The sequence below is a fragment of the Podarcis raffonei genome, chromosome 9 (assembly GCF_027172205.1).
Source record: "Podarcis raffonei isolate rPodRaf1 chromosome 9, rPodRaf1.pri, whole genome shotgun sequence".
Lineage (NCBI taxonomy): Eukaryota > Metazoa > Chordata > Lepidosauria > Squamata > Lacertidae > Podarcis > Podarcis raffonei.
This window is the reverse complement of record NC_070610.1, coordinates 11,137,218-11,161,076: the sequence shown is the minus strand read 5'-3', so window position 1 is coordinate 11,161,076 and position 23,859 is coordinate 11,137,218. Positions and strand designations below refer to the sequence as shown.

Here is a 23,859-nt window from a genome sequence, read left to right as displayed (position 1 = left end):
CGGAGAACGACATTACTTAAGCAAGCATTTCTTCTTTGGCAGAAAATGGACAAGAACAAAGATGGCGTGGTCACCATAGATGAATTCATTGAAAGCTGCCAAAAAGTGAGTAACCGGTATATTCATAGTGCTTTGCTTTTATGACACAATACAAAGCCGCAGTGGGAAGCTGCGGCACGTACGGTATTTCACAAATTGTCCATATTTTAGAAAACACATTTATTATTTCATGGAATCGTAGAGCTGGAAAGGCCATTGGGAGACCATGTTCACCTGTCCAGCTCCTTGCTCAGTGCAAGAAATCCAGTGGAGGCGCGTATTCCAAAAGATGTTGACCGAAGACTACCAGGAAGGGAGAGCTTCTATGTAACTGACTCCGTTGTTGAACTGCCCACACCAAAAAGTTCTTTATGTAACCAGAATCTCTCTCCTCCTGCAACTTAGCTCATTAGATCTAGTCCTCCTCTCTGGGGCACCTAGTAACAAGGCTTCGTCGGATTCTATATGACAGCCCTTCAGGTATTTGAAGATAGTGTCAGCCCTGTCTTCCTTCCCCCAGGCTGAACATTCACAGTTTCCTTCTGTGAGAATCAATAAGAATCCAATATCCAGCAAGCATTTCTCTAACATGCAACAGGGCAGGCCTCGGAGATCACATTGGATGTTGTTACTCAACATGCTCCTTAATTATTTGAGAAAATGTCAGAACATATAAAATGTATATCCGGTAAACCGAAATAATTTTAACAAGATGCCATAAAGACTGAAGCAGCAGTGGCACATTCAATAAAAAAGAACAGTCACTTTTCAGAGAAGGCCTTTTGATATAAAAACCCTTCACTTATCAATGGTTGTCCAGGCAGTTTCTCTAAGCTGGAGAATAGTCTCTTTGTTCCCCATTTCATCAGTATAAATAGAACACAGAGGAAGGCCTTCCTCTGCCAAAGTCATATCTAGTGGTTGGCAAAGTTACCTTTTCCCCCTGTAGCCAAAGTGCACTAGAAAAATCAATGCACAGTTGGGAGGCTCATACCCAGGTGTTTTAAGGTGTACATTAGGATGGAAATCATGTCAAAGCAAAACAGCAAAAACCCTAAATTTAAGTTATTGAATATGTTATACCATAAGCCTGCAACTTATGCACCTTTAACTTGTGCTCATTCATCTTTATGCACATGGCTAAATAAATAAATAAATAAATAGGGGCAGAAACGGGGCAACATTTGGGGGATACGACTCTGGCAATCCCACCCACCACTGATCCCAATATGCTTTGACTATACGTCATTTTGGCTCTAGGCGTGATCCCTGGAACATAACCCCTGCGTTAAGTTGCAGGATTACTGTATTTAAAGTAGCTTATTAATTCATTTGGATAAGACAACATTTTACTGAGAATAAAATGAACAAGCAAGTCACTTGCCTGTCAATAATCCCAATACCTTTGCACTCATTGGCCAACAAGAGTTAAGTAAGAAGAAATTTACCTTTTACCAATGAACTGTGTAGGATATTGCGTGCAGATTTCCCCTTGATTTCCAAAAGGCTTTCTTTTAAAAATAAAAGCTAAAAGTTAAGGGAGCAGATCTGATCAACCTCAAACACAACCTGTGACCCTGGTTGGCCTTCCCCTTTCCTTGCACATTCTGTGTGAGAGCCAGAGGTTTCCCATTGGCTTTTTCTGCAGTAGCGGTTGTGGCGCATCTCAAGAACAGCAGCAGGTTGGCATGGCTCCTGAACCTCTTAAGGCAATTCCTACAAAGTTCTGTGCCTGTTGCCTCCATTGTGTTTTATCAAGATTTTGCTATAAACAGCAAGGTATATTTGACAGACAGAACAGGTGTGAGTTACATGTTTAATTTTTAGGCTTGTGATTGCAATTGTATGCCATCGCCAAACTTTAGCAGCTCCCCACAATGTTTTCTCTGTAAATTATTTGTGATAGACTGTAAGCAGCAGGTACTATTAGCAGAACAATGTGTCTTCAAACGTACTGGGGCCTGTATAGAACACTGGGCTGTGTGGCAGACCTGTGGCCTGCATCACATATAAACTAGGCTTTAGAGCAAAACTGCAGGCAGCAGACTTGCAGGATTTGTGATAGTGGTATAGGAGAAATCTACTAGTCAAAGAAAATAATCAAAAATTCCACTTGGAAGACCCCAGCCCTTGGACATACCCAAAGTAGGTACTAACGTTTAGCTGCTTATGATACCGAAAATTTATAAAGGGTGTGGTTTTTCAGCCTAAGGAGGAAAATATTCATTGGATTAAAAATATTTCTGACTTTTCACTTTCAGATTTTAAATCTCTTTCTCAGATGAGATGTCTCTTTCTTACAGGATGAAAATATAATGCGTTCCATGCAGCTCTTTGAAAACGTGATCTAACTCAACGCGGTTCTTTCTTCAATAAATGGACGGTATGAACAATCCTGCAACAACAAATCCATAATGCTGTTGCCACTTTTACCATAAAACAGGATTGCTCAGCTTTACACGGATGTGTATAACGCAAATAAGTTTCGTTTAATCAAAGCCTTCCTACGGAGACCGTATTTTTCCAGTAGTTGAGGTAAAATAGTTCTCTTAAACAATGCTCACGTAGTTGTCCTTAAAAAAACTTCATTTGATTCAGAGAACAATCCAAAGAAACCAAAATGAAAACGGAATTACTGCATCCAAAACTTCATAGGAGATATCCAGGAGAGAGGAAGAGGGCAGGATCTGTTACTTGTTTCTATTAGATGAGTTTATTAGCTATAAAACTCTTTCATTTTATACTCCCTTGTGTACGAACGCAATCTTACACAATTCTCAGTTAAAGGTATTACAGCTAATTACAGTTTGGGCACAATCCTGTTTCCTCTGCCTTCCCCTTATGCTGACATCACAACAGATCATTACTGGAAAAGGGAGGTCTGCATGCATTGAGCCTGCCTATGTCCCCTATTCCCCATAATGATGGAGCACACAGCATACTTGTCAAATGTAAGTTTGTGCCCAGAGCTGGAAGGGACCCTGAAGGTAATCTAATTCACCTTGCCCCCTGCCCAGAAGACACACAGACTCCATTATGCTCAGTGGAGAATCTGTCCACATAAGGGTTGGCCATCTTTGTGTAGCAACCTGCAATTATTTTTTTAACTTCACAATCAACCCATTTTATAAAAGAATGTTCTTTTTTATAGTAAATGGATACTGGATCAATTTATTGAATGGTTGCCTATGGCAAACATCTTCCATCTTTTAAGATCACCAGTTTATGTAAAATTCTGTCTGAATTTTAACTAAAGTGTTACGCTACCACATAAAGGACAGAAATTAGCTTTACAATGAGTGCTGCTTTGTTTAACTAAAGCAACTGTATGAAGGAACTGAACTACTACTTTTTAACTGTGGGACTGGCCCAAAATTAGTAGTAAAAAAGGAACGAATGTATTTGTAAGTTTCTAAGCACTCACTGCTCAGGATACATAGCAGAATAGAGTCATGCCGGACACTAGACTGCAAGTTTTGAAATTATTTTTCTCCTCTGACTATGGTGGAAGATGCATAAGTTCATTAGAACAGTTATGTAAGAGCAGTGGTGGTAATGGGGTTTTTTGGAAAGGAGAGGCAACTTTTTTTCTTTAAAGGCTACTACAGGGAAGAGGGAAGAAGCATGTGTCAAGATGGAGCAGTAATAGGTACAAGAAGCGCCCTTCTACTTTCCTCCCTGCCTTTTTACACAGACATCATTGCTGAACTGTAGCCAGCAAAGAGACATCTTCCCCCCTCCCCTCCAACATATTCAAATCATTCTTACATGCCTGCCCACAAGCATATAACTACTGGTACCAGACAATTACAAACCTTAATTGTGACATTTCTGCACAAAGGATCTGAAGAGCTTACAGAAGTCCAAAGAGAGCTGTAACTGTTTTTGCAAAAATATAAGTAAAGCAGGCATCTATTCTGGTGTAGAGATGGGAATGAGGCATGTTGAAGGCTGCTCTGCTATCACCAGTGTAGGAATACGAGTAGTACAATACATGTACACTTGAAATTTGCTGTAGTGTTTGTGAAACTTATATGTGCACTTTAATAAAAAAAATAATATGAAAAATGCAGAATGGCGGTTCAGTTTGTTTTTCCAAAGGGCTTACATGGAGTCAACATTCACAAACACTTTTATTAATATGTAAGTTTTAATACTTGAAGCATATTTTAGTTGTCTTTTAATACTTGGAATTTCTATGTTTTCAAAGCAGAACAATTTGCACTAAAAGAGGACTCAGTTCAGTGAAACACATTTTATATATTTTCCTATCCAAAACCTTTTGGGAAAGAAGGCTTTTCCCTAGACAGTATAAAAATAATTTTCTCTATGGACACAGTAGTGAGTTAGTTCTTGGTCAAAATAAATTAAGCATAGCACAATCCAGGCAAAGTCAAACACCTTCAAATCCTATTGATTTTAACTTCCCACTGAAGTCAGCATACCTTTTAATAGTGATTAACTTATGGTTGGATTGTGTCTTCATTTCTAACTCACTGCAGTTTCTAAACATACCTAACTACACCCAAACATGTAAACACAGCAAGTAAGTATTAATGTTAACCGTTATGGTTATAGTTTACAAAACTGGGTAATCCCTATTATTGACTGTAATAAACCAGACAAATTGATTTGCAATTCCTGGCGGAAGTACTGGAGCAAGTATCATTTCTGGTGTTTTCCATAATTTACACGTCTTGAGCATATTTGCTCTTAACATTTGTCCTAATTTTTAAATATTGATCCCCGTTTCCCTGAGACATTCCACAACAGTTTACTATGGGGAAGATAAGTAATACCAAACAGTTCTGAGGAGGCTCTTCGTCACATCTCTCTTTAGGAGGAGATTGAACAGTAAGTAGGAATTTTAGCTTTTATAACCGTCAAACTTTCCTGTTGATAAAAATGAGAATTTAATATGGTAGGTACTAGGTTTATGCTGAAATAAACTATATCTGAAATCAAAACTGGTTCAGAACTACAAACATGTAGAATGCAAACTATGATTATCTTTCCTCGTCAACTGGTATTTTAGACCAGGGATAGACAATATGCCACCTTCCAGAGGTTCTGGGATACAACAGCTACCATCAGTGGCTGTTGACCATGCTGGTTGAGGCTTATTGGGAACTGGAGTCCACAGCACCTAGACAACCATATTGGCTGCCTCTTCAATAGGCATGCCACAAGCCGTGTTCAGAAATGTGAAAATTAATGCAGAACCATCTATACACTTGGCATTTTTGTATTGCCAAGTTTGCCCTTCACGAAGAGCACCTCTAAACTAAAAATGTTTTTAAGTAAGTGTAATTACTATGTTTGTCTCCAAACTATGGAGAATTGCAATATGGAATTGTAACTTGATCGTGCATCATCAGAGTATGACAGCTTGACTGCATGCAATGGATTTAACCTAACACTATGAGATAGCGAAGACAACAGGAGAAACAAATTCTGACCTAGGTATGTCACAGGAGTGGACCAATCAATTGAGCTTACCTTCCCCCCATACTGCTCCAGCTTCTGTAAGGCATCTGTAGTTTGCTCTTTGTACTTTTTGCTCATCTGTCTCTTTGAAAGCTGTGGCAAAAGTAAAATACAATAGTGGGTTTCTTTGCTGAACATAGCTGCAACTTCCTCCTTTGTACCCATTACATGGAGAAGCACCAACCGGATTGTGAATAATGCATCCTGGTAACAATGACTGATAAGAGGCAGTCTTAATTTCACAGATTCGGAGGGACCGTAGCATCTTTACACGTTCAGGCTTCCACAACTTGTGACTCAAGAAACTGAATGCAAGCCCTAACAGGAGCAGCTTGATAAACTTTATTTTGCTGCTTGCGTGGAATTGGAAAACTGGGACGGGGGCTATCAAGCACCTTCCATGCTGCAAAATATGGCTGAAGGACCATCTTCAATAGGCATGTCACAAGCAGTGTTCAGAAATGTGAAAATGCCAACATGCTATTAATATATTAGCTCATGGAATCTAGATTATGATGTGCCACAAACGGAAACAAAATGCTTCTCAGGATACAAATACAAGAAACCCACTGCCAAATATTGTACTCACACTTGAAAGTAGATGTTTCAGGTGATCATTAAGCGCAGGGCCAACAACAGCACTCAGTTGTATCAAAGCATTCAGTCCCCTTTCAAATACCTCACCATCTGAATGGGCCTTTAATAAAGGGGGAAACCAATTGACCAGACAAATGATTAGCCCACAGCATGCACCAAACTGATTGTTCTTATGCTCCAGCATAGCAAGATTGAAAAATATTTATCTGGTTTTTTACTCTGCAATATGCAACACTGTTTTAATGCAACCCATATGTATTCACCAGCTTCAGATAAACACTTTTAAATATTCATCACAACGTAATCCTATGTATGATTACTTAGAAGTAAGTCTCACTGTGTTCAACTGGACTCACTCCTCAATACCCTGTTTAGGTTTGCAGCCAAGATCTAACCATAAAAACTATTTACTTTGTCTGCAGAAACACTGACAGTAAAACTGCAGTATTTAAAGTCTACAAACACTTTGAACAAATCCCATTAGAAGCACTGATAGATAACCCCTTGCAATTAGGCAGTTGCTGTAATATTATTAAATTAATTACTAGAATGTAGATTAAGCGGAGTTAGGCAACATCATCAAGTGCTAATTGTTTTAAAGGGTCTTTTGTCCACAACTAAAACTGTATTTTGCATCTCAAGAGTACTTGGTAAGGCCAGGGTTTTGACTGATTGTGGGGAGACTTCTAAGCCAATCATGCATAGAAGGTCCCTTTGGACATTTCTATGCAATGTGGGATTGTCAGGGTGGTCCGGATTGCACTCATGGGGATGTTGGAGGCCGGACGAACCCACTACACATTTTTGGCCCTTACATGTTCAACATGAGCATCTAAAAAGGGCTAGGACCATAAGTAATGCTTCCTCAGTTTTGATAACAAATGATCACAAACCACCATAAACAGGTATTGCACCACACAGAAGCTTAATTAGCCCGCAGCTACTACAAAGAGACTTCCCCAATACATTTACTGACAAGCTGCACAACCCTCTTTCACCCCACCTACTGGATCAAGTCTACATGATCCAGGAGGTGGGACAAATTAGGATTGTGCAGCCTGTTACTGCACAGGCGAGCAACGTAAACGGCAGGTGGAAGCGACCATGGTTTACGGTGCTCACAATGTAGGCAGGAGGGAAAAGAACAAAAAAAAGTGGTGGGATTTTAATACTGTAGTAGTTTTATGTAGTTTTTATGTAGTTTTATGTAGTTTGGTAGTAGTTTTAATGTAGTTTTTCAATTTCATTGTTCTGCATGGAAAAATGACAATAAAGATATCGTATATCATACTGCTGTGGCACGATGGGATGGGAATATTTCTGAGTGCACTTGGATTGCACTTTCAAATTCAATCCTCTTTCAATTCATTTTATTATTATTATTAGCTGCTGAGCAGGGATCTCTGCATTTTGTCCAGGTGCAGCACTTGGCATCTGCTTCTTTAAATTATGAGTGGTGTTCAAGTTTTACTTAAAGTAAACCTGTTGAAATTAATGGTTCTAACGTGTTCATGTTTATTAATTTCAATGGGATTACTCTACGTTAATAGCAGTTGTAATCCAGATATAATATAGCACGAGCAGTCTAAATTGCTGAAAACCCCTAGAGCAGGATTAAAGTCCAGATCAACCGAGCCATCTGTGGGTATCGTTTTATCTTCCATATACCTTTAAGTCAATGTTTTGTGCACACGTTCCGAGGATTCTCACCAATGTCGATTAAACTGAGAATGGTTAAAACCATACATGGCTAAACAAGCTTGCTTGCAAGGGTTCCTCCATGCCTTGTGAAGACAGGTGAGTCAGAGGCTCTCTTATAACACTGCAATTGCAAAGAGGGAACAATGTTCCCTGCCCCTCCTCCAAGCAGAGACAGAAGTGTGCCCCTGTGTCTGCTGGAGTTCCAACCACCGGGGCAAGCATGGAGATGAAAGGAGCACACCCACCCGTGGCCCTTGCAGGAAGAGACAGCAGAGCCACACTGGGGGCTTTTAACTGCATCTGTCAGGTTTTGAGCTCCAGCCACCCGGCAGGTGCCTTCACTGTACCTCACTAGTTTTGAATTGTACTTTATACATATTGCAAGCTACCACGTGACGATTGTTTTCAAAAAGCAAATTATCAATCAATCAATCAATATATCTGGGCAGAAGAAATACAGTGGTACCTCTGGTTGCGGACACGATCCGTTCTGGGGTGCCGTTCACACCCTGAAAAGTCCGTAACCAGAGCGGCGCTTCGGCGCATGTGCGAAATGCGATAGAGGGCTTCTGCGCATGCGTGAACTGTGCAGAAGGCTTCTGCGCATGCAGCGAAAACCGGAAGTAAACACTTCCAGGTCTGCCGTGTTCTTAACCCGTAGAAACGCAACATGAAGCGTTCGCAAGAAGAGGTATGACTGAATGGACTCTGCGCCTCTTTGGAGCTCAGAGCTCCAGCCATCTAAAAGGGGAAGAGGCTGCCCACAGCACGTCACTGCCCCTCTCTGGCTTTGTGCTGGACACAGGAGGAGTACCCTGGTTTGTCATCAAACCTGTGCTGTGTTTCCAAATGCCACACGAGGCCAGGGACAAGGACGCTGCTCCCTGGGTAGGGAGATGTCCTAGGCTTTGCAAATATTTGGACCACCAAGGCCACCTAAAATTCATTGATCCCTGAAACTTTACAATACGTTGTGTATATGAGTTCACAAATGGGAGAGACATACCAGAGCAGCTTTCAATACCGGAACTAGCCGTGGCAACAACGGAATGGCTTTCGGAGCGGCACCTGCCACCAAGAGCAATTCTTTAAAGCCCTCCTTGGATACAAATGTGTACGGATGCCTTGTTTCTCTTAATCCCTGCCACAGAAATAAAAACAACATCATAGTAAGCTCCACCTGCCCACCATCTCTGCTGATAAAAATACAAATACCTCAAAAAAAAGTATATTATACTCTTTTCATTACGCACATTCAAAACACACTTGTGCCACCTTGTGGCTCCATTGAGCATAACGCCGTTAAGCAAATCTTACATACCGAAATTTCTCAACATGTGTACAGTGGTACCTCAGGTTACATATGCTTCAGGTTACATACACTTCAGGTTACAGACTCCGCTAACCCAGAAATATTACCTCGGGTTAAGAACTTTGCTTCAGGATGAGAACAGAAACTGCGCGGCGGGAGGCCCCATTGGCTAAAGTGGTGCTTCAGGTTAAGAACAGTTTCAGGTTAAGAATGGACCTCCAGAACGAATTAAGTACGTAACCAGAGGTACCACTGTATTTTCTTACTTTCATTTTGTTTATCCATTTATTTCTACATTTATTCAGGAACAGTACACAATCCGAATTATTTCTAGGCCTTCTGCTTGTGCTGTAACAGGTAGAACAGTATCCTGTAGAACTCCAACAAAACAACTCAACCTCAGCTGCCACTAGACAACCATAACTCCTTGACAGAACCCTATTTAGACACTCCTGGACATGGGGAGTTAAGGGCACAACTGACTGCTAGTAGCCCACTCCACTCCCAAGTCCTGAAAAAGGCTTCTGCCCCACAGTGTATAAGGGTATCTCTGGAGAAATGTCCCCAGTGGCTCAACAGTTCCTGCAGCTGAAGCTCAGGAACAGGCAAATTCCAGGACTGAATGATCCACTGCAGCCTCAGAAATCATGGCACACCAGATTATTTGTTAGGGACGTTCAGAAGTGTTCTCTCTCACACATATCAGAGAGAGAGATTTGGAAAGCCTTTAAAAATGTAATATTCAATTTGACACGCTGTTGCGGCTCAAAATGTATGTTTGATGTGATTCAATTATTGCTTATAATTATAGATCTGCACACTCTTAGCAGATGCAGAAGATAAACGAAACATGCCAATTATGTAATTTGGATGGGTTACTGAACAAAGCAGACACCAAGAGCAAACTCCTATCTTTGGTAATTGACTTCCAGGCTGTTTCTTCTAGGAAGTGAATTCAGTAGCACACTAAAAAGGCTTTTCTTGTCAGACAGAACTGAGGTCAGATGTAGATGTTTGAAAGGATATACAGCACTGCACACCCAAATGTAGTCCTGAATGAACCACACTAATCAAGATAATATATACAATTCAGAAATAGGGCTGAGCGAAGCATTATCCAATACTGAGAAGCAAAGATGGAGTATTGCTCTTTTTGGAAGATATGCAAAATGCACCTCTGTAGAAGGCAAGACCTCTAGCAAACATTTTTTCCTGCTCTTGGCTATACAGCTGTGAAGCGCAGAACACTATTTTAACTTACTGGAACAGCTACTAGTAAACTAAATTCAGCAACAGCTATACTGAAAAAACTATTTCAAAACAGCAAGTGAATATTATCAATATTTTAAAAAATATTGATAATAATAGTAATTTATTATTTGTACTGGGACGCGGGTGGTGCTGTGGGTTAAACCATAGAGCCTAGGGCTTGCTGATCAGAAGGTTGGTGGTTCGAATCCCCGTGACGGGGTGAGCTCCCGTTGTTTGGTCCAAGCTCCTGCCAACCAAACGGTTCAAAAGCACGTCAAAGTGCAAGTAGATAAATAGGTACCACTCCGGTGGGAAGGTAAACGGCATTTTCGTGCACTGCTCTGGTTCGCCAGAAGTGGCTTAGTCATGCTGGCCACATGACCCAGAAACTGTACACCGGCTCCTTCGGCCAGTAAAGCGAGATGAGCGCCACAACCCCAGAGCCTTTTGCAACTGGACCTAATGTTCAGGGGTCCCTTTACCTATTATTTGTACCCTGCCCATCTGACTGGCTTGCCCCAGCCACTCTGGGCGGCTTCCAGTAGTAAAACATTAAACCTTAACAAGCTTCTTAATAATAATAATAATAATAATAATAATAATAATAATAATAATAATTTATTGAGTGTTTTTATAAATGCTTTTATATAAACAAAACATTTAATATACGTCTCACCAATTATCCATGTGTGACAATGAAGTATTTATACAAAATTGTTTAAAAGTATCACAACACAGGGACAACATGTTTAATTTTTACATATATATAAAGGATAAGCACATAGGCCTGGGTATGTGGCCAATGCAGGTAGCTTTTTCTTCCCTAACCTACTTTCCCATAGAACAACAGTTTGTGGGCAATCAACAGAGACCATGCAGTTATGATGAGGAAGAGGGACAGGTGGCTCAGTGGACCGGAATACTACCAGCTTGCTATATTTCTGGATTCTGTATAGCCAAGAGCAGGTTTGTGTCGTCTGGGCAGCCCAGGACCTCCATATAGACTGCCCAGGCCTGTGTGCAAATGAGGTCACTTCAGGGCTGCTAATGCAGCGGTTTGACTTCACCCCGGAGGCACACAGTCTTTGCTTTTCTTCAAAAGATTACTTACACAATATCCCCAACTTTTTAATCTATTAAAGAGGAGAGTTAACACTCGGGTACTTTGCTTTAAGCTACTTCCAACTTTTCGTTGCAATTTGAATGAATTCAGCCGGAGTATTTGGTTTATGGAGGACCAGCATATTTAAAAACAACAAATTATCAAAACATGCAACATAAAAGGGTAGTTTCAGCTTGATTCTAAAGAAATAGAGAAAAACGTTCACCTCTGCCAAAGTTATAAGAAGAGGATCAAACTGAAGCGTTTCAGGACGACAATCCCACTGTAATTTGTGTTTTACAGAGCCATGAACTAACCTGAAACAGAAAAGTTAAGCATCAACGATAAGGCATGGTTGTACTGATCCTACTTCATGCAGAAGATCCTAAAACACTGTTCCAAAAGAACTAAGCCTGTGTGAGTTCAGGAATATTTTGTATGATACTTGCAAGCACGGTGCACCACCCATTTGGAACAGACTCTTATTAAAAATGTAAGAGTGTCCAAGCAAAAAAGAGAGATTATTTTAAAACAATTATGGACAGTATCCAACATTAGTCATACTCAGACAGCATGGCCAAAGGTCAGGGGTCATGAAAGTTACATCCAAAGAGCCACAGGTTAACCACTCCTACAGTAAAGGATTTTAGCGCCAGTTCACACATGCATATTCATCATTTGATAGCGACAGCATGAAGGGTTGGTGTCCACGTCCAGCAGTCAGATAAAACATCATTGGTAGTACATTCACCACGCATATCATGCTTTTGAATAAAAAATGTTCACACGTCCTCCTGCCAGTTATGAACTGAGGGACATGCAATACCTTAGTGTCATTTCCATTAGCAATACTGAGTGACGCACCTGATAATGCCTTCTGAACATTTGTTCTTATGATAAGCAAACCAAAGGTCTTCACAGAATGTTGACCAATAATACAAAGCCTATTGTTTAACTAAGTTCCTTATGTTCGCCCACTTCTGACCAGCAAGTCTTACCTGCAAGGAATTCCCCCTTTAGAGTAAATGGCAGCAAAGGCAGAAGGAGCTCTTGATTGACCACCAAACTAGAATAAAAAGATGAAAGTGAGTTAGTCAGCCAAGAGGCAGATAAGTTCAGTTGTATTTATTTTTAAAACCTGGAGATTTACCCAGTCAAAAAATGCTTTTCTTTTTTTATAAATTTTTTTTTATTGCTTTTTTCCAGAATCTAAATCCATCATCAATAACACAACAAAAGCGGTTTTACAGAAAGAAAAAGAAATTAAACAAGAAAAAATTCATTTTTCGAAGTCTTTTTTTTTTTTTCCATCATCCACTGGACTTCCCCATCTCCTCCATCCCTGCATTCTTTATAATAAATATAAACAGCAAATTAATACCTTGTTTCCTGTGTTTTTGTATTTTCATCTAATTATTCACTCTGAAATTAAAACTTTTCTCAATCATTAACTTTGTTTCTATCAACTCCGAATTTCAATACTGAAGCATATTTACCTCAAACCTTAGCAAATTTTTAACATTCATATATCTTATAATGTTTTTGTAAATAGTCCTTAAATTTTTTCCAATCCTCTTCCGCAGCCTCTTCTCCCAGGTCTCGGATTCTGCCAGTCATTTCGGCTAGTTGCATATAGTCCATCAGTTGTGTGTGCCATTCTTCCAGTGTGGGTAGCTCCTGTGCCTTCCAGTATTTAGCTATGAGAATTCTTGCTGCAGTCGTTGCATATAGAAAGAAGGTTCTGTCTTTCTTAGGTATCCTCTGGCCCACAATGCCCAAGAGGAAGGCCTCTGGTTTCTTCTGAAAGGTATACTTAAATACCTTTTTCAACTCGTTATAAATCATTTCCCAGAAGGCCTTCACCCTCGGGCATGTCCACCAGAGGTGGTAAAAAGTTCCTTCAGCCTCCTTACATTTCCAACATTTATTATCAGACAAATGGTATATCTTTGCAAGTTTGACTGGGGTCATGTACCACCTGTACATCATTTTCATAATATTTTCCTTTAAGGCACTACATGCCGTAAATTTCATACCGGTGGTCCATAACCTTTCCCAGTCCTCAAACATAATGTTGTATCCAATATCTTGTGCCCATTTTATCATGGCTGATTTGACTGTCTCATCTTGAGTATTCCATTTAAGCAGCAAGTTGTACATTCTTGAAAGCACTTTCGTCTTAGGTTCAAGTAATTCTAGTTCTAATTTTGATTTTTCCACCTGGAAACCAATTTTTTTATCTTTTTTAAAGATCTCTAAAATTTGGGCATAGTGAAACCAGTCTCGCACCTTCCCTTTCAATTTTTCAAAGCTCTGCAACCTCCAAGTGTCACCCACTCTTTCTATTATTTCACAGTATTTTGCCCAGCCACCCCCCATATTAAGTATTTTTGTGGCTTTAGCCTCCATCGGTGATAACCACCTCGGAGTCTTGTTTTCAAATAAGTCCTTGTATTTAGTCCAGACAGAAAACAGAGATTTCCTTACAATATGGTTTTTAAACAACTTATGAGACTTTACCTTGTCGTACCACAAATATGCATGCCACCCAAAAGCATTGTTGAACCCTTCCAGATCTAGGACATCAGTGTTTTCTAGCAAAAACCAATCTTTCAGCCAGCAGAGGGATGCAGCTTCATAATACAACCTTAAGTCCGGCAGGGCAAAACCCCCTCTTTCCTTTGCATCTGTTAATATTTTAAATTTTATTCGGGGCTTTTTGCCCTGCCAGACAAACTTCATAATGTCCCTCTGCCACTTTCCAAAACATTCCACTCTGTCCACGATCTGTAGGGTCTGGAACAGAAACAGCATTTTTGGCAATACATTCATCTTTACTGCTACAATTCTTCCCAACAAGGAAAGTTTCAATCTTGACCAGATTTCTAGATCCTTTTTAATTTCAGACCAACATTTTTCATAATTATCTTTAAACAAATTCAAATTTTTCCCAGTCAAGTTGACCCCCAGGTATTTCACTTTATTAACAACGTTTAGTTCTGTTTCCTTCTGAAACCCATCTATTTCTAAAGGTGTCAAGTTTTTTGCCAAAACCTTAGTTTTTTGTTTGTTTAACTTGAATCCCGCCACCCGACCAAACTCAGAAATTAATTCCAATACTCTTTTTGTGCTGGACACCGGCTCCTGTAATGTCAAAACCAAGTCATCTGCAAAGGCCTTCAGTTTATATTGTTTTCCTCCGACCTGTATTCCTTCCACCTGCTGATCCTTCCTGATCAAATTTAGCAAAACCTCAAGGACAGAAATAAATAGCAAGGGTGATAGGGGGCACCCCTGTCGTGTTCCTTTTTCAATTTTAAACTCTTCTGTCACCACATTGTTTACTATCAATTTAGCCTTTTGTTCTGAATATATTGCATCTATGCCATTTTGGAACGCCCTTCCCACTCCCATCCCTTCCAAATTCTTCTTCATAAATTTCCAAGATATATTGTCAAAGGCCTTCTCCGCGTCTATAAATATCAAAACTGCTTTTGTATTCAAATTTGTCTGTAGAAGTTCCAGAACGTCAACAATGTTCCTAGTATTATCTGACAAATGCCTGCCAGGGAGAAAGCCTGCTTGGTCTTTATGAATAACTCCATTTAAGACTTTTTTCAATCTATTTGCCAAAATGTCAGCAAAAATCTTGTAATCCACGTTTAGGAGTGAGATGGGACGGTAGTTCTTAAGTTGAGTCTTTTCAGATTCCAATTTTGGTATCAAAGTGATGAATGCCTCTTTCCACGATTCTGGTGCCCCCTTCCCTTCCATAATTTGATTACATACCTCCATCAATGGCTGAGTCAGGTATTCCTTCAATATCTTATAGTATTTGGAGGTAAGTCCATCTGGGCCCGGGGATTTGCCTAGTTGCATGTTCTGAATGGCATTTTCGATTTCCTGTTGGGTTATTTTATAATTCAGGTCAGTTTGTTTGTCTTGTGTTAGTTTTTGTAGGCCATAGCTTTTTAAAAATTTATTTATTTCAGTCTCCACTTGGGGTCCTTGGGAAAACAATTTTTTAAAATATCTCTGGAAACACTTTCTAATTTCCTCTGGTTTCTGAATACATTCTCCTTCAACCTCTAGATTGGTAACAAAGTTCAGTTTTTGTCTCTTTTTCAGCTGCCATGATAGCAGCTTCCCACATTTATTTGCCGATTCAAATGATCTTTGTTTCATCTGTTTGATTTTCCATTCAACTTCTTGATTTATCAGTTTTGCATATTGTGCTTGATGGAATTTTATTTCTCTCAAAACTTCTTTTGATTTTGGATTTAGTCTCAACTTTTTCTCTCCGTCTTTTATCCTTTCCAAGATCTTGTCCTTTTTACCGTTCCAGAGTTTTTTCTTAATAGAATTCTGCTGTATCAGAAACCCTCTCATAACAGCTTTGCTTGCGTCCCAGATTGTTTTTTTTTCCACCAAAGTGTTCAAATTTAGTTCAAAGTAGTCTTTCATCGTCTTTTGGGCCTTCTTCACTATCTCCTGGTCTCTAAACAATGCATCATTCATTCTCCATCTGAAGGATCCAGCTGGTGTAAGTCTCAAGTCCATTTTCAAGGGGTTATGGTCGGAGCAAGTTTTAGGGCAGATCTCTACTTTTTTGGTCTTGGGTGCCAGTCCTCTAGATATCCAGATTTGGTCGATTCTTGTCCAGGATAGGTGGGCCTCAGAAAAGAATGTTCCCTCTCTACCTAGGGGGTTCTTTGTCCTCCAGATATCAATCAAGTCCATATTGTCTGTGAGTTCAAAAAAAGTCTTTGGTAGTCTGCCATCTTTAGTCACATTTTGATTTTGTGACTTATCCATGTGTGTGGAGACAACCCCATTCATATCTCCCATCAGAATGATGTTATTATAGTCCATATGGTCCAGCATTGTCTCATGCAGCTTCCCATAAAATTCAGATTTCCCCTCATTTGGTGCATAAATTCCAATTATCAAAAATTTTTCTCCTTGTGATTGTATTTCGATCGCCAAAATTCTTCCTTGTTCATCTTTGAACACAAATTTTGGTGCTAGGCTCTCCTTTGCATATATCACGACTCCCCTTTTCTTTTCTTTAGCTGATGAAATAAATTCTTGGCCTAGTCGCTTGTTTATTAGCACTCTTCTGTGGAGCCTAGTCACATGGGTTTCCTGGAGACAAATGACGTCTAGTTGTTCTTTCCTCAAAATGTGGAAAATCCTTTTCCTTTTTTCAGGGGAATTTGCCCCATGGATATTCCAACTAAAAAGCTGCAGAGACATCCTGGATCAGCTTGTTAGCCGATGGGGTTGTCTCCCTTCTCGTCTATGTCTGGAGGTGGATCTTTTGTACCAGGCGTGGGGGGTGGCCAGGTACCTGCTGTCCCTTTTCGAAGGTCCTCCCCGTGATCGTTTAGGAATTTTTCTTGCTCTTCTGCTGTTCTGATTCTCACCTTCTTCCCTTTCAAATTAAAAGATAATCCTTGGGGGAATTCCCACCTGTAAGGGATTGTGTTGTTTCTTAATAATCTTGCCAGATCCTTGTATGTAGTTCTTAAGTCCAACAATTGTTTTGGTATGTCTCTGAAGATTTCTGCTGTCTTTCCCTGTATCACCAATGGGTTTTTAAAATGTAGGCCAAGTATGTTGTCTTTTTCTTGCTTGTATCTCAATATGATCAAGCAATCCCTTGGTTTATCTTTCTTGGCCACTCTTCCCAATCTAAAAGCGGTGACGATTTTGAAGTCTTTCTCTTCTGCCAAACCCCAGAACTTGGATATTTCTGCAGTCAAAAAGCCAGCCAAATCTTCCTTTTCTAGTTCTGGAATATTTCTAATCCTAAGATTACTTTCCCGGTTTTTCAGCTCCGCCATAGACAGATAGGCCTGTTGTTCAGTGACCTGTCTACTCAGTGGTCTTACTTCCCCTCTTAATTCCTCAATCCTTTTTTTGTTTTGGTCTGCTTTCGTGTTTGCGTCCTCAGCTAATTTTCGGTTCTCTGATATAGTCTTTTCAAAATTTCCTATCGCCTGTGTGTTTTGAGCAACTTGGTCTGTCAACTTATTAATCGTTGCTGTAACCTGGTCAAATTTAGCCGCTTGTTCATCAGCTTTCTTATTTAATGCTGCCAGTTGATCCAATATTTCTTTAGAAATAGGGTCTAATCCTCCTGCAGCCATATCCTCCAAAACTGGCTGTTTAAATTGTCCTTCTTGCAGACCTGTCACAATTGGAACAGATGATCTACGTGGCTGCACAGGCAAAGTTGATTGCAATAGTTCAGTTTGTTTTGCTTTCTTGGCAGCCCTTGTTTTTCCTGCCACACTCATTCCACAACTGTCTAGGTTTCAAGGTCAAATTGTAAATCCCATGGGAAAAGCAATCATCCAGGCAAAAAGATTTCCAAAACAACCAGCAGTTCTCAGAGGTTTATATTTCCACAATCCAGCAGGGGGAGCTCCCCAAAAGTTTCCACCATTTAATTCCCAAATATGGTAAAATCCAAAATAAGGGGGGGAAACCCTCTAAATTCACTTTAAACTGCAGATGATAAAGGTTCTTTGCGAAGGTGTGAACAACAGTTCCTTTTTTGTAACTGCAAAGTAGCCCAATGTAACTTTATGTCTCTATACACAGTTGCCACAGTCTGATGTTACTTTGTATCCAGGCAGCCCGTGAGCTGGGGCTTATAACTTTATAATCCACAAAATATAGAGAGGTATAGCACAGTCTCACAATCAAATCCAAACTTGCAGGGTAAGTTCCAACTTCTTTTAAACTCCTTTCAACGCTTCCGCTTTAAAAAAACTTTGCTCAGTACTTTAAACAGGGACGGAAGACTGACTTCCTTTTTAGCGTCTCCCGCTTTCAGCCGAAATTCACCAATTTGATGTCCAAATAAAGCCTCAAATTTCTTACTCACGAGTTTGTTGTTTCCAATCAAATGTTCAAAGAAGAAAGGTCAGCGCTCATCAGCAGCAGCCGCGCGGCTTCGCTTCCGCGGAAAGAGCGATGGATTCACAGCACCGCTACCCCCTCCACGTTCCGGAGCCCCTTACGGGGTCCCTTCTGCGTATCCGAGGTCGCTCCTGGTGCCCGCCGAATCCCACGGCCACGGGCTCACTCTACCCGTGGTTTTCCTAAACGGGTCGTCGCTGTGCCGCAGCGCACGACCCTTTTCCGCGGAGCCCCTCTTCAACAACTGAAGAGGACCGCCATTGCTGTTTCGCGCCGCCTCCGGAAGTCCCCAAAAAGTCCCCAGGATCGCGGCCGCCGCCCCATCATCTTCATCCTTAAACCAGCCAGTCCAGTCGCCGATTTGCACCATGAGTTCCCAGGTCCGCCAGAACTACGACGCCCAGAGCGAAGCCGGAGTGAACCGCTTGGTCAACCAGTTTCTCCATGCCAGCTACAACTACCTGTCCCTGGGTTTTTACTTCACCCGGGATGACGTGGCCTTATCCAAGTTCTCATCCTTCTTCCGGCACCTCTCTGAGGAGAAGCACGAACAAGCAGAGAAGCTCCTGACCTTCCAGAACCGCCGTGGAGGCAGAGTTGTCCTGCAGGATGTCAAAAAACCAGAACGTGACGAGTGGACCAATGGAGCTGCTGCCATGGATGCGGCCCTTCAGCTGGAGAAGAATTTGAACAAGGCTCTGCTGGACTTGCACCAGGTTGCCACCAGCCACACGGATCCCCATCTGTGTGACTTCCTGGAGACCCATTTCCTGGATGAGGAGGTGAAACTGATCAAGAAGCTTGGGGACCACGTGACCAACCTCAAGCGTGTGCGTGCCAAAGACGAGGGCCTTGGTGAATACCTCTTTGACCGTCTCACCCTGGGAGAGTCCAGTGACTGAATCCAGAGGTGCTGGTTCCCTCCCGACTCCTGCAGCCTCTTCCGCCAGAAGTGTGTGCTGCTTTGTGTGTGTTACCCTGTTCTCTCAAAAGCTGGCTGCTTAATCAGTGAGGCCTCTGTAACCCTGTCCATCTACAGGGAGGGAAAAGTCTGTAACTGGCATTAAATAAACTTGGCATTAAGATTATTAAAAAAAAAAAAAAAAAAAAAAAAAAACAAAACAAAAAATGCTTTTCAAGACCCATATTAATTCAAGATTCATTTAAATGTCCTTAAATCTCTCCTACTAAAAGCAACAGGACTTGAAATGCTTAGCTTTGATTTGACCTCAAAAACAACATATATACAACAGTTTGAATAGAAGGTGTAAAAATGCAAATTTAATTAATCTGAATGCAGAACAATAAAAATAAAGAATAAATGTGTATTTAATGCCTGGAAAACCACCCATAATGACAAGCAGAAATGCTTCACTTTTACAAGAATATCATAATTTACTGCATGCATAAAAGAACAGTCATATAAGAGTCACTTCTTTGTTGCTGAGAATGTACTTTTATTATTTGGGGAAAAAACAATTTTCAGAACTTTCCAAGTAAATTATAGAACTTGGAAATATAGACATTATGAAGTCTTGCCATTTAGTATTCACTTTTGTCACCTGAGGCAGACACGGTTTTACTCAAGGCAACCATTCAAAGAAATGCCATCATAACCAGCAGTAAAGGTAAAGGACCCCTGGACAGTTAAGTCCAGTCAAACGCGACTATGGGGTTGCAGTGCTCATCTCACTTTCAGGCCGAGGGAGCCTGGGCTTTACAAGGCAAAATCCACTAAAACCTGTGACTGCAGATACAGAGAATCCCAAACCAGGGTTCCCAAACTAAGGCTGTATTTTACTGCATACCCTGGAATTCAGAGGTGCAAGAATGGGGACTCAACTGAATTTCCAAACTTAAGTGTCTGCCAGCAAAGTTGCTTCTAAAAATCACTTACAAAAAGCAAGTCAGCCAAGAAGGAATGATCGTGGACAGATGGCATTGAATGCTGAGTGACTGTTGTGGGGACGGAATGAAAAATCAAAGGGTGGGAATGGCAAGGAGTATTCTGGAGCAGCAGATATTTGCTCCCCAAATTTTGATACCCTTAACTCAGTTCAGCAGAGATTACGCTTATCACCTTATTTGCCCTTTTTCTCAGCATTTTTTTTTTAATCACCTGCATAATTTGCTGAAGAAATGGGCTAACATCTTTATGTAGCCACCAGAAGTTCTGCCTGTACTTACCGGATCAATTGTTTTGGGATTAAGTCTGTCACTGGGCCTGGGCTGCGGCTTAATTACAGGATCTGGGGAAGTCGATGGAGTGGGTAATGGCTTTCTTTTCTGTGTCACAGTTTTCTCAGCCATTTGAGAACCTGAAGACATTCTTTTGCCACTACTTCCTGCGGCACCAAAAACAAAAAAGACCCCACAGAAGAAAGCAGGGATGGGATTTACATTCTTAATGAAAAATAATTTTTATTATAAGGCAGGTAAATAAAACACAGTTCAGCTGTCACTGAACAGGAAAGACATACCACTTGCTCCATTTTTCAAACATGTGCCTTCACATTTCTTGCTTTGCTGCATACCTCCTTGGGAGGTATGTAGAGACACCTGAACAAAGAGAAATTGATACTGGTTGGCATCACTTTGCATTTGTATCCTGGTAGCACAACTTCTTAAGGGACTGTTCAAATAGAAGGGCTATTAAACAGAAGAAAATCTGCATTTTTAAGAGTCCTATCGATCTATGGACATTTGAAGAAATCCCTGCAGAGTTAACCAAAAGGGGATAATTTTGTGTAAATGGATCAAAGTATTTAAAGGCAAACCCGCATTTACATGTGTTCAATATTTGCACAACCGTGCACACACGCATTGCACCAAACCCAGAAGTGACCCAAAAAGTCACAAAAAAGGGTGGAATGTTGAGGGTGGAACAGGATGCTTGCAGGCTTTTCCAGTGGTGATTCAAATATGCCATGGAATGTAAATGGATGGTTGCCTGTATCAACATTTTTACACCACCTTTCATCCAAGGATCACAGGACAGTTTACAATCTCAAAACACAAAAGTCTGTAACATAGAAGCACACGAAAGTATTAATCAATATCTAACTTTCGTAGCTACAATCCATGGAAAAATGATGTTTACTGCCTCTTGCTAATACTAACTCAGAGTCACGAAATGAAACTGATGGGTAGGAGATTCCGGACAAGCAGTAAGCCTTATTGCCGCAATATGTGTTCCCGCCGGTGGTGTAGTTGAGTTTCCCACATTTGGGGAAATTGCAGACGTCAGAACCGTCCTGAGACCTGTGGGTATAGGGCGGTGAACAAATTTAATTAATCATCATCATAATTGGCCTAGTTATGAACTGACCTTTTAAAAGGGTGAAGCAAATTCACAGAAGATACAGCTAACTGCTACTGATAGGGCCCCTGAACATGGAGGTTTTCTTTTTCACACCAGTGGCTGGAGGCGCACAAGGGTGAGAGGATCTTTATGACTATTAATTAAATTTGTATTACCGCCCTATAGCCGCAGCTCTCAGGGCAGTTCACAAGATAAAATAAAAAAGTAAAACAACCCAATAAACGCCCCCCACCCACACCCACCCACCAATTGGATGTGGGGCATTGAATATGAATCGGCCAAAGGCCAGGTGAAAAAGGAACGTTTCTACCTGGAGCCTAAAGGTGTAACACAAAAGGCTCACACCTGGTGTATGGGCTCCCCTGAGCCACCTGGCAGGGAACCTGACACTGCAGTAGACAAGGCTACTCATCCAGCAGGGCACCTTCTCAGGGGCGTAACAAACCTTACCGATTCCCAGTGGAGCTCAGCGCCAAGAAAATAAATTAATAATCATAATAATACTTTTATTTTCAATGTACTACCTGTGTACAATGAAATTAACCAAGCCTCCCTCCTCCCACCCCAAACAATCGCATTTACAGGTAGGTAGCCATGTTGGCCTGCCATAGTTGAAACAAAATAAAATAAATTAAAAATAAAAATTCCTCCTAGTAGCACCTTGGAGACCAACTAAGTTATTGCACTGGAGTCTTGTGTGCCCACAAGCCGCGCAAGCGCTAAACCCAGCCCTGTCTTCTTCAGCGGGGAAAGCACTCTGCACATGCTCAGGGAAGCGCACCTTCTTCACCGCTGAGGGAAGAAGAAGGCGCTCTGCGCATGCTCGGGCTGCCCTGGGGAAAGCACTCTGCACATGCTCAGGGAAGCGCACCTTCTTCACCGCTGAGGGGAGAAGAAGGCGCTCTGCGCATGCTCGGGCTGCCCTGGGGAAAGCACTCTGCACATGCTCAGGGAAGCGCACCTTCTTCACCGCTGAGGGGAGGAGAAGGCACTCTGCGCATGCTTGGGGGGCACCCCACCTCGCCTTCCCCGCTGAGGGGGTGGGGAGGAGAAGGCGCTCTGCACGTGCTCGGGCTGCCCTGCTTCCAGGACCCCGCGAGCCAAACTCCCTCGCCCGTTAACGCGACGAGGCGGGACGAGCCACCTACCTGCGGGGGAGACTTACGGCCCGGGGGCGAAAAGGACGGGCGGGAAGGAAGGAAGGAGCGCGCCTCTCCCTCGCCGGGACGCCGACGCCGACGCCGCCTCCCTCGCTCGCTCGCCGGCTCCTCGGAAAGTCGTGGAAATCCGCGCAGGCCGCAGCTGCCCGTCGCCGTTGCCAAGGCAACTACGGGCGCCCGGAGAGGCCAAACTTCCTCGCGGAGAAGGCGGAGGGCGCTCTGTGCATGCTCGGAATTCCGTCACACACGCGCACACACTCTTTGCTTTCTGTGAGAGAACTGCGCGTGGGCAGGAGGCGATAACATGAGTGATAACAGCTATTGTTGTTGTTGCCAACTTGAATAAAATAATAAAATAAAAAAATAATAATAGGGGAGGACAATTGATGACATGACAGGGCGCGCACGCGCAATGCTCATAAACGGGGGGGGGCTGGCATAGGCAGGATTTATGCTGCGCGGGGGGGAACCCACCTGTTACCATTATATATTTTTTATATATACACACACACATATATATATATCATATATATATATATATATATATATATATATATATATATATATACACACACACACACACACACACATATACTAAATTTTCTGCTTTACATTTTAAAATACTCCTTTTACATCCTTAAGATATCAATGACTTCCTTTTTTCTCTTTCCATGGTTCCTTCTACATATCATAAATCCCTGCATATTTTACAACCTATCCCATTGAGTATTCCATTATTACATCCATCAAAACTTACTTAAACTGTTGAATCTTATCTGAATGCTGCCAGCGTTTTCAGCTGTATTTCCCATATATCCAATAAACGTTTTCCAATCTTCTTTAAACGTATGTTCTTGTTGTCTTATTCTATATGTTAAAGTCAGCAAGTTGTGCATATTTTGTCAACTTAAGTTGCCATTCTTCTTCAGTTGGGACTTCACTCGTTTTTCCATTTTGG

At 41.4% G+C, this 23,859-nt stretch overlaps 3 protein-coding genes across 15 annotated transcripts in view; 2 read left to right on the top strand and 1 right to left on the bottom strand.

Moving 5' to 3' along the window:
• The window catches only part of KCNIP4 (potassium voltage-gated channel interacting protein 4), a 268,060-nt gene extending 265,610 nt beyond the window's left edge, over window positions 1-2,450 (top strand). For all 8 annotated transcript variants that reach the window (XM_053403584.1, XM_053403586.1, XM_053403589.1 and 5 more), the window contains 2 exons: window positions 43-105; window positions 2,343-2,450. In XM_053403584.1, coding sequence (XP_053259559.1) covers window positions 43-105; window positions 2,343-2,390 — 111 coding nt within the window. In that variant the 3' untranslated portion in view covers window positions 2,391-2,450. The remainder of the gene's footprint in view (window positions 1-42; window positions 106-2,342) is intronic.
• PACRGL (parkin coregulated like) lies at window positions 65-23,068 on the bottom strand. 6 transcript variants are annotated; one of them, XM_053403591.1, is made up of 10 exons: window positions 22,402-22,487; window positions 21,748-21,840; window positions 20,900-20,978; window positions 20,607-20,764; window positions 12,488-12,555; window positions 11,716-11,806; window positions 8,831-8,965; window positions 6,116-6,223; window positions 5,539-5,619; window positions 4,154-4,932 (listed from the first exon to the last, which is right to left on the bottom strand). In XM_053403591.1, the coding sequence occupies exons 3-10, from the start codon at window positions 20,949-20,951 to the stop codon at window positions 4,876-4,878; spliced, it is 750 nt and encodes a 249-aa protein (XP_053259566.1). In that variant the 5' UTR covers window positions 20,952-20,978; window positions 21,748-21,840; window positions 22,402-22,487; the 3' UTR covers window positions 4,154-4,875. The 6 variants fall into 6 exon arrangements, with proteins under 6 accessions (XP_053259569.1, XP_053259566.1, XP_053259565.1 ...); XM_053403594.1 differs by lacking the exons at window positions 4,154-4,932; window positions 21,748-21,840; window positions 22,402-22,487 and adding exons at window positions 65-2,434; window positions 22,890-23,066; XM_053403590.1 differs by lacking the exons at window positions 21,748-21,840; window positions 22,402-22,487 and adding an exon at window positions 22,890-23,062.
• On the top strand, window positions 18,716-19,502 carry LOC128421190 (ferritin light chain, oocyte isoform-like). Its single transcript, XM_053403596.1, has one exon. It carries the CDS (start codon window positions 18,788-18,790, stop codon window positions 19,319-19,321), a length of 534 nt encoding a protein of 177 aa, XP_053259571.1. The 5' UTR covers window positions 18,716-18,787; the 3' UTR covers window positions 19,322-19,502.
• Window positions 23,069-23,859: the final 791 nt, after the last annotated feature.

Excerpts from the sequence above, each read along its gene's own strand:
- LOC128421190 (XM_053403596.1), top strand. The coding sequence starts at position 18,788 with ATGAGTTCCCAGGTCCGCCAGAACTACGACGCCCAGAGCGAAGCCGGA.
- PACRGL (XM_053403590.1), bottom strand. The coding sequence starts at position 20,951 with ATGCAGCAAAGCAAGAAATGTGAAGGCACATGTTTGAAAAATGGAGCA. Across the intron at positions 12,556-20,606 it reads ATCCCAAAACAATTGATCCG|TTTGGTGGTCAATCAAGAGC; the intron begins GTAAGTACAGGC and ends TTTTTATTCTAG. Across the intron at positions 5,620-6,115 it reads TGAAACATCTACTTTCAAGT|CTTTCAAAGAGACAGATGAG; the intron begins GTGAGTACAATA and ends CTTTTGCCACAG.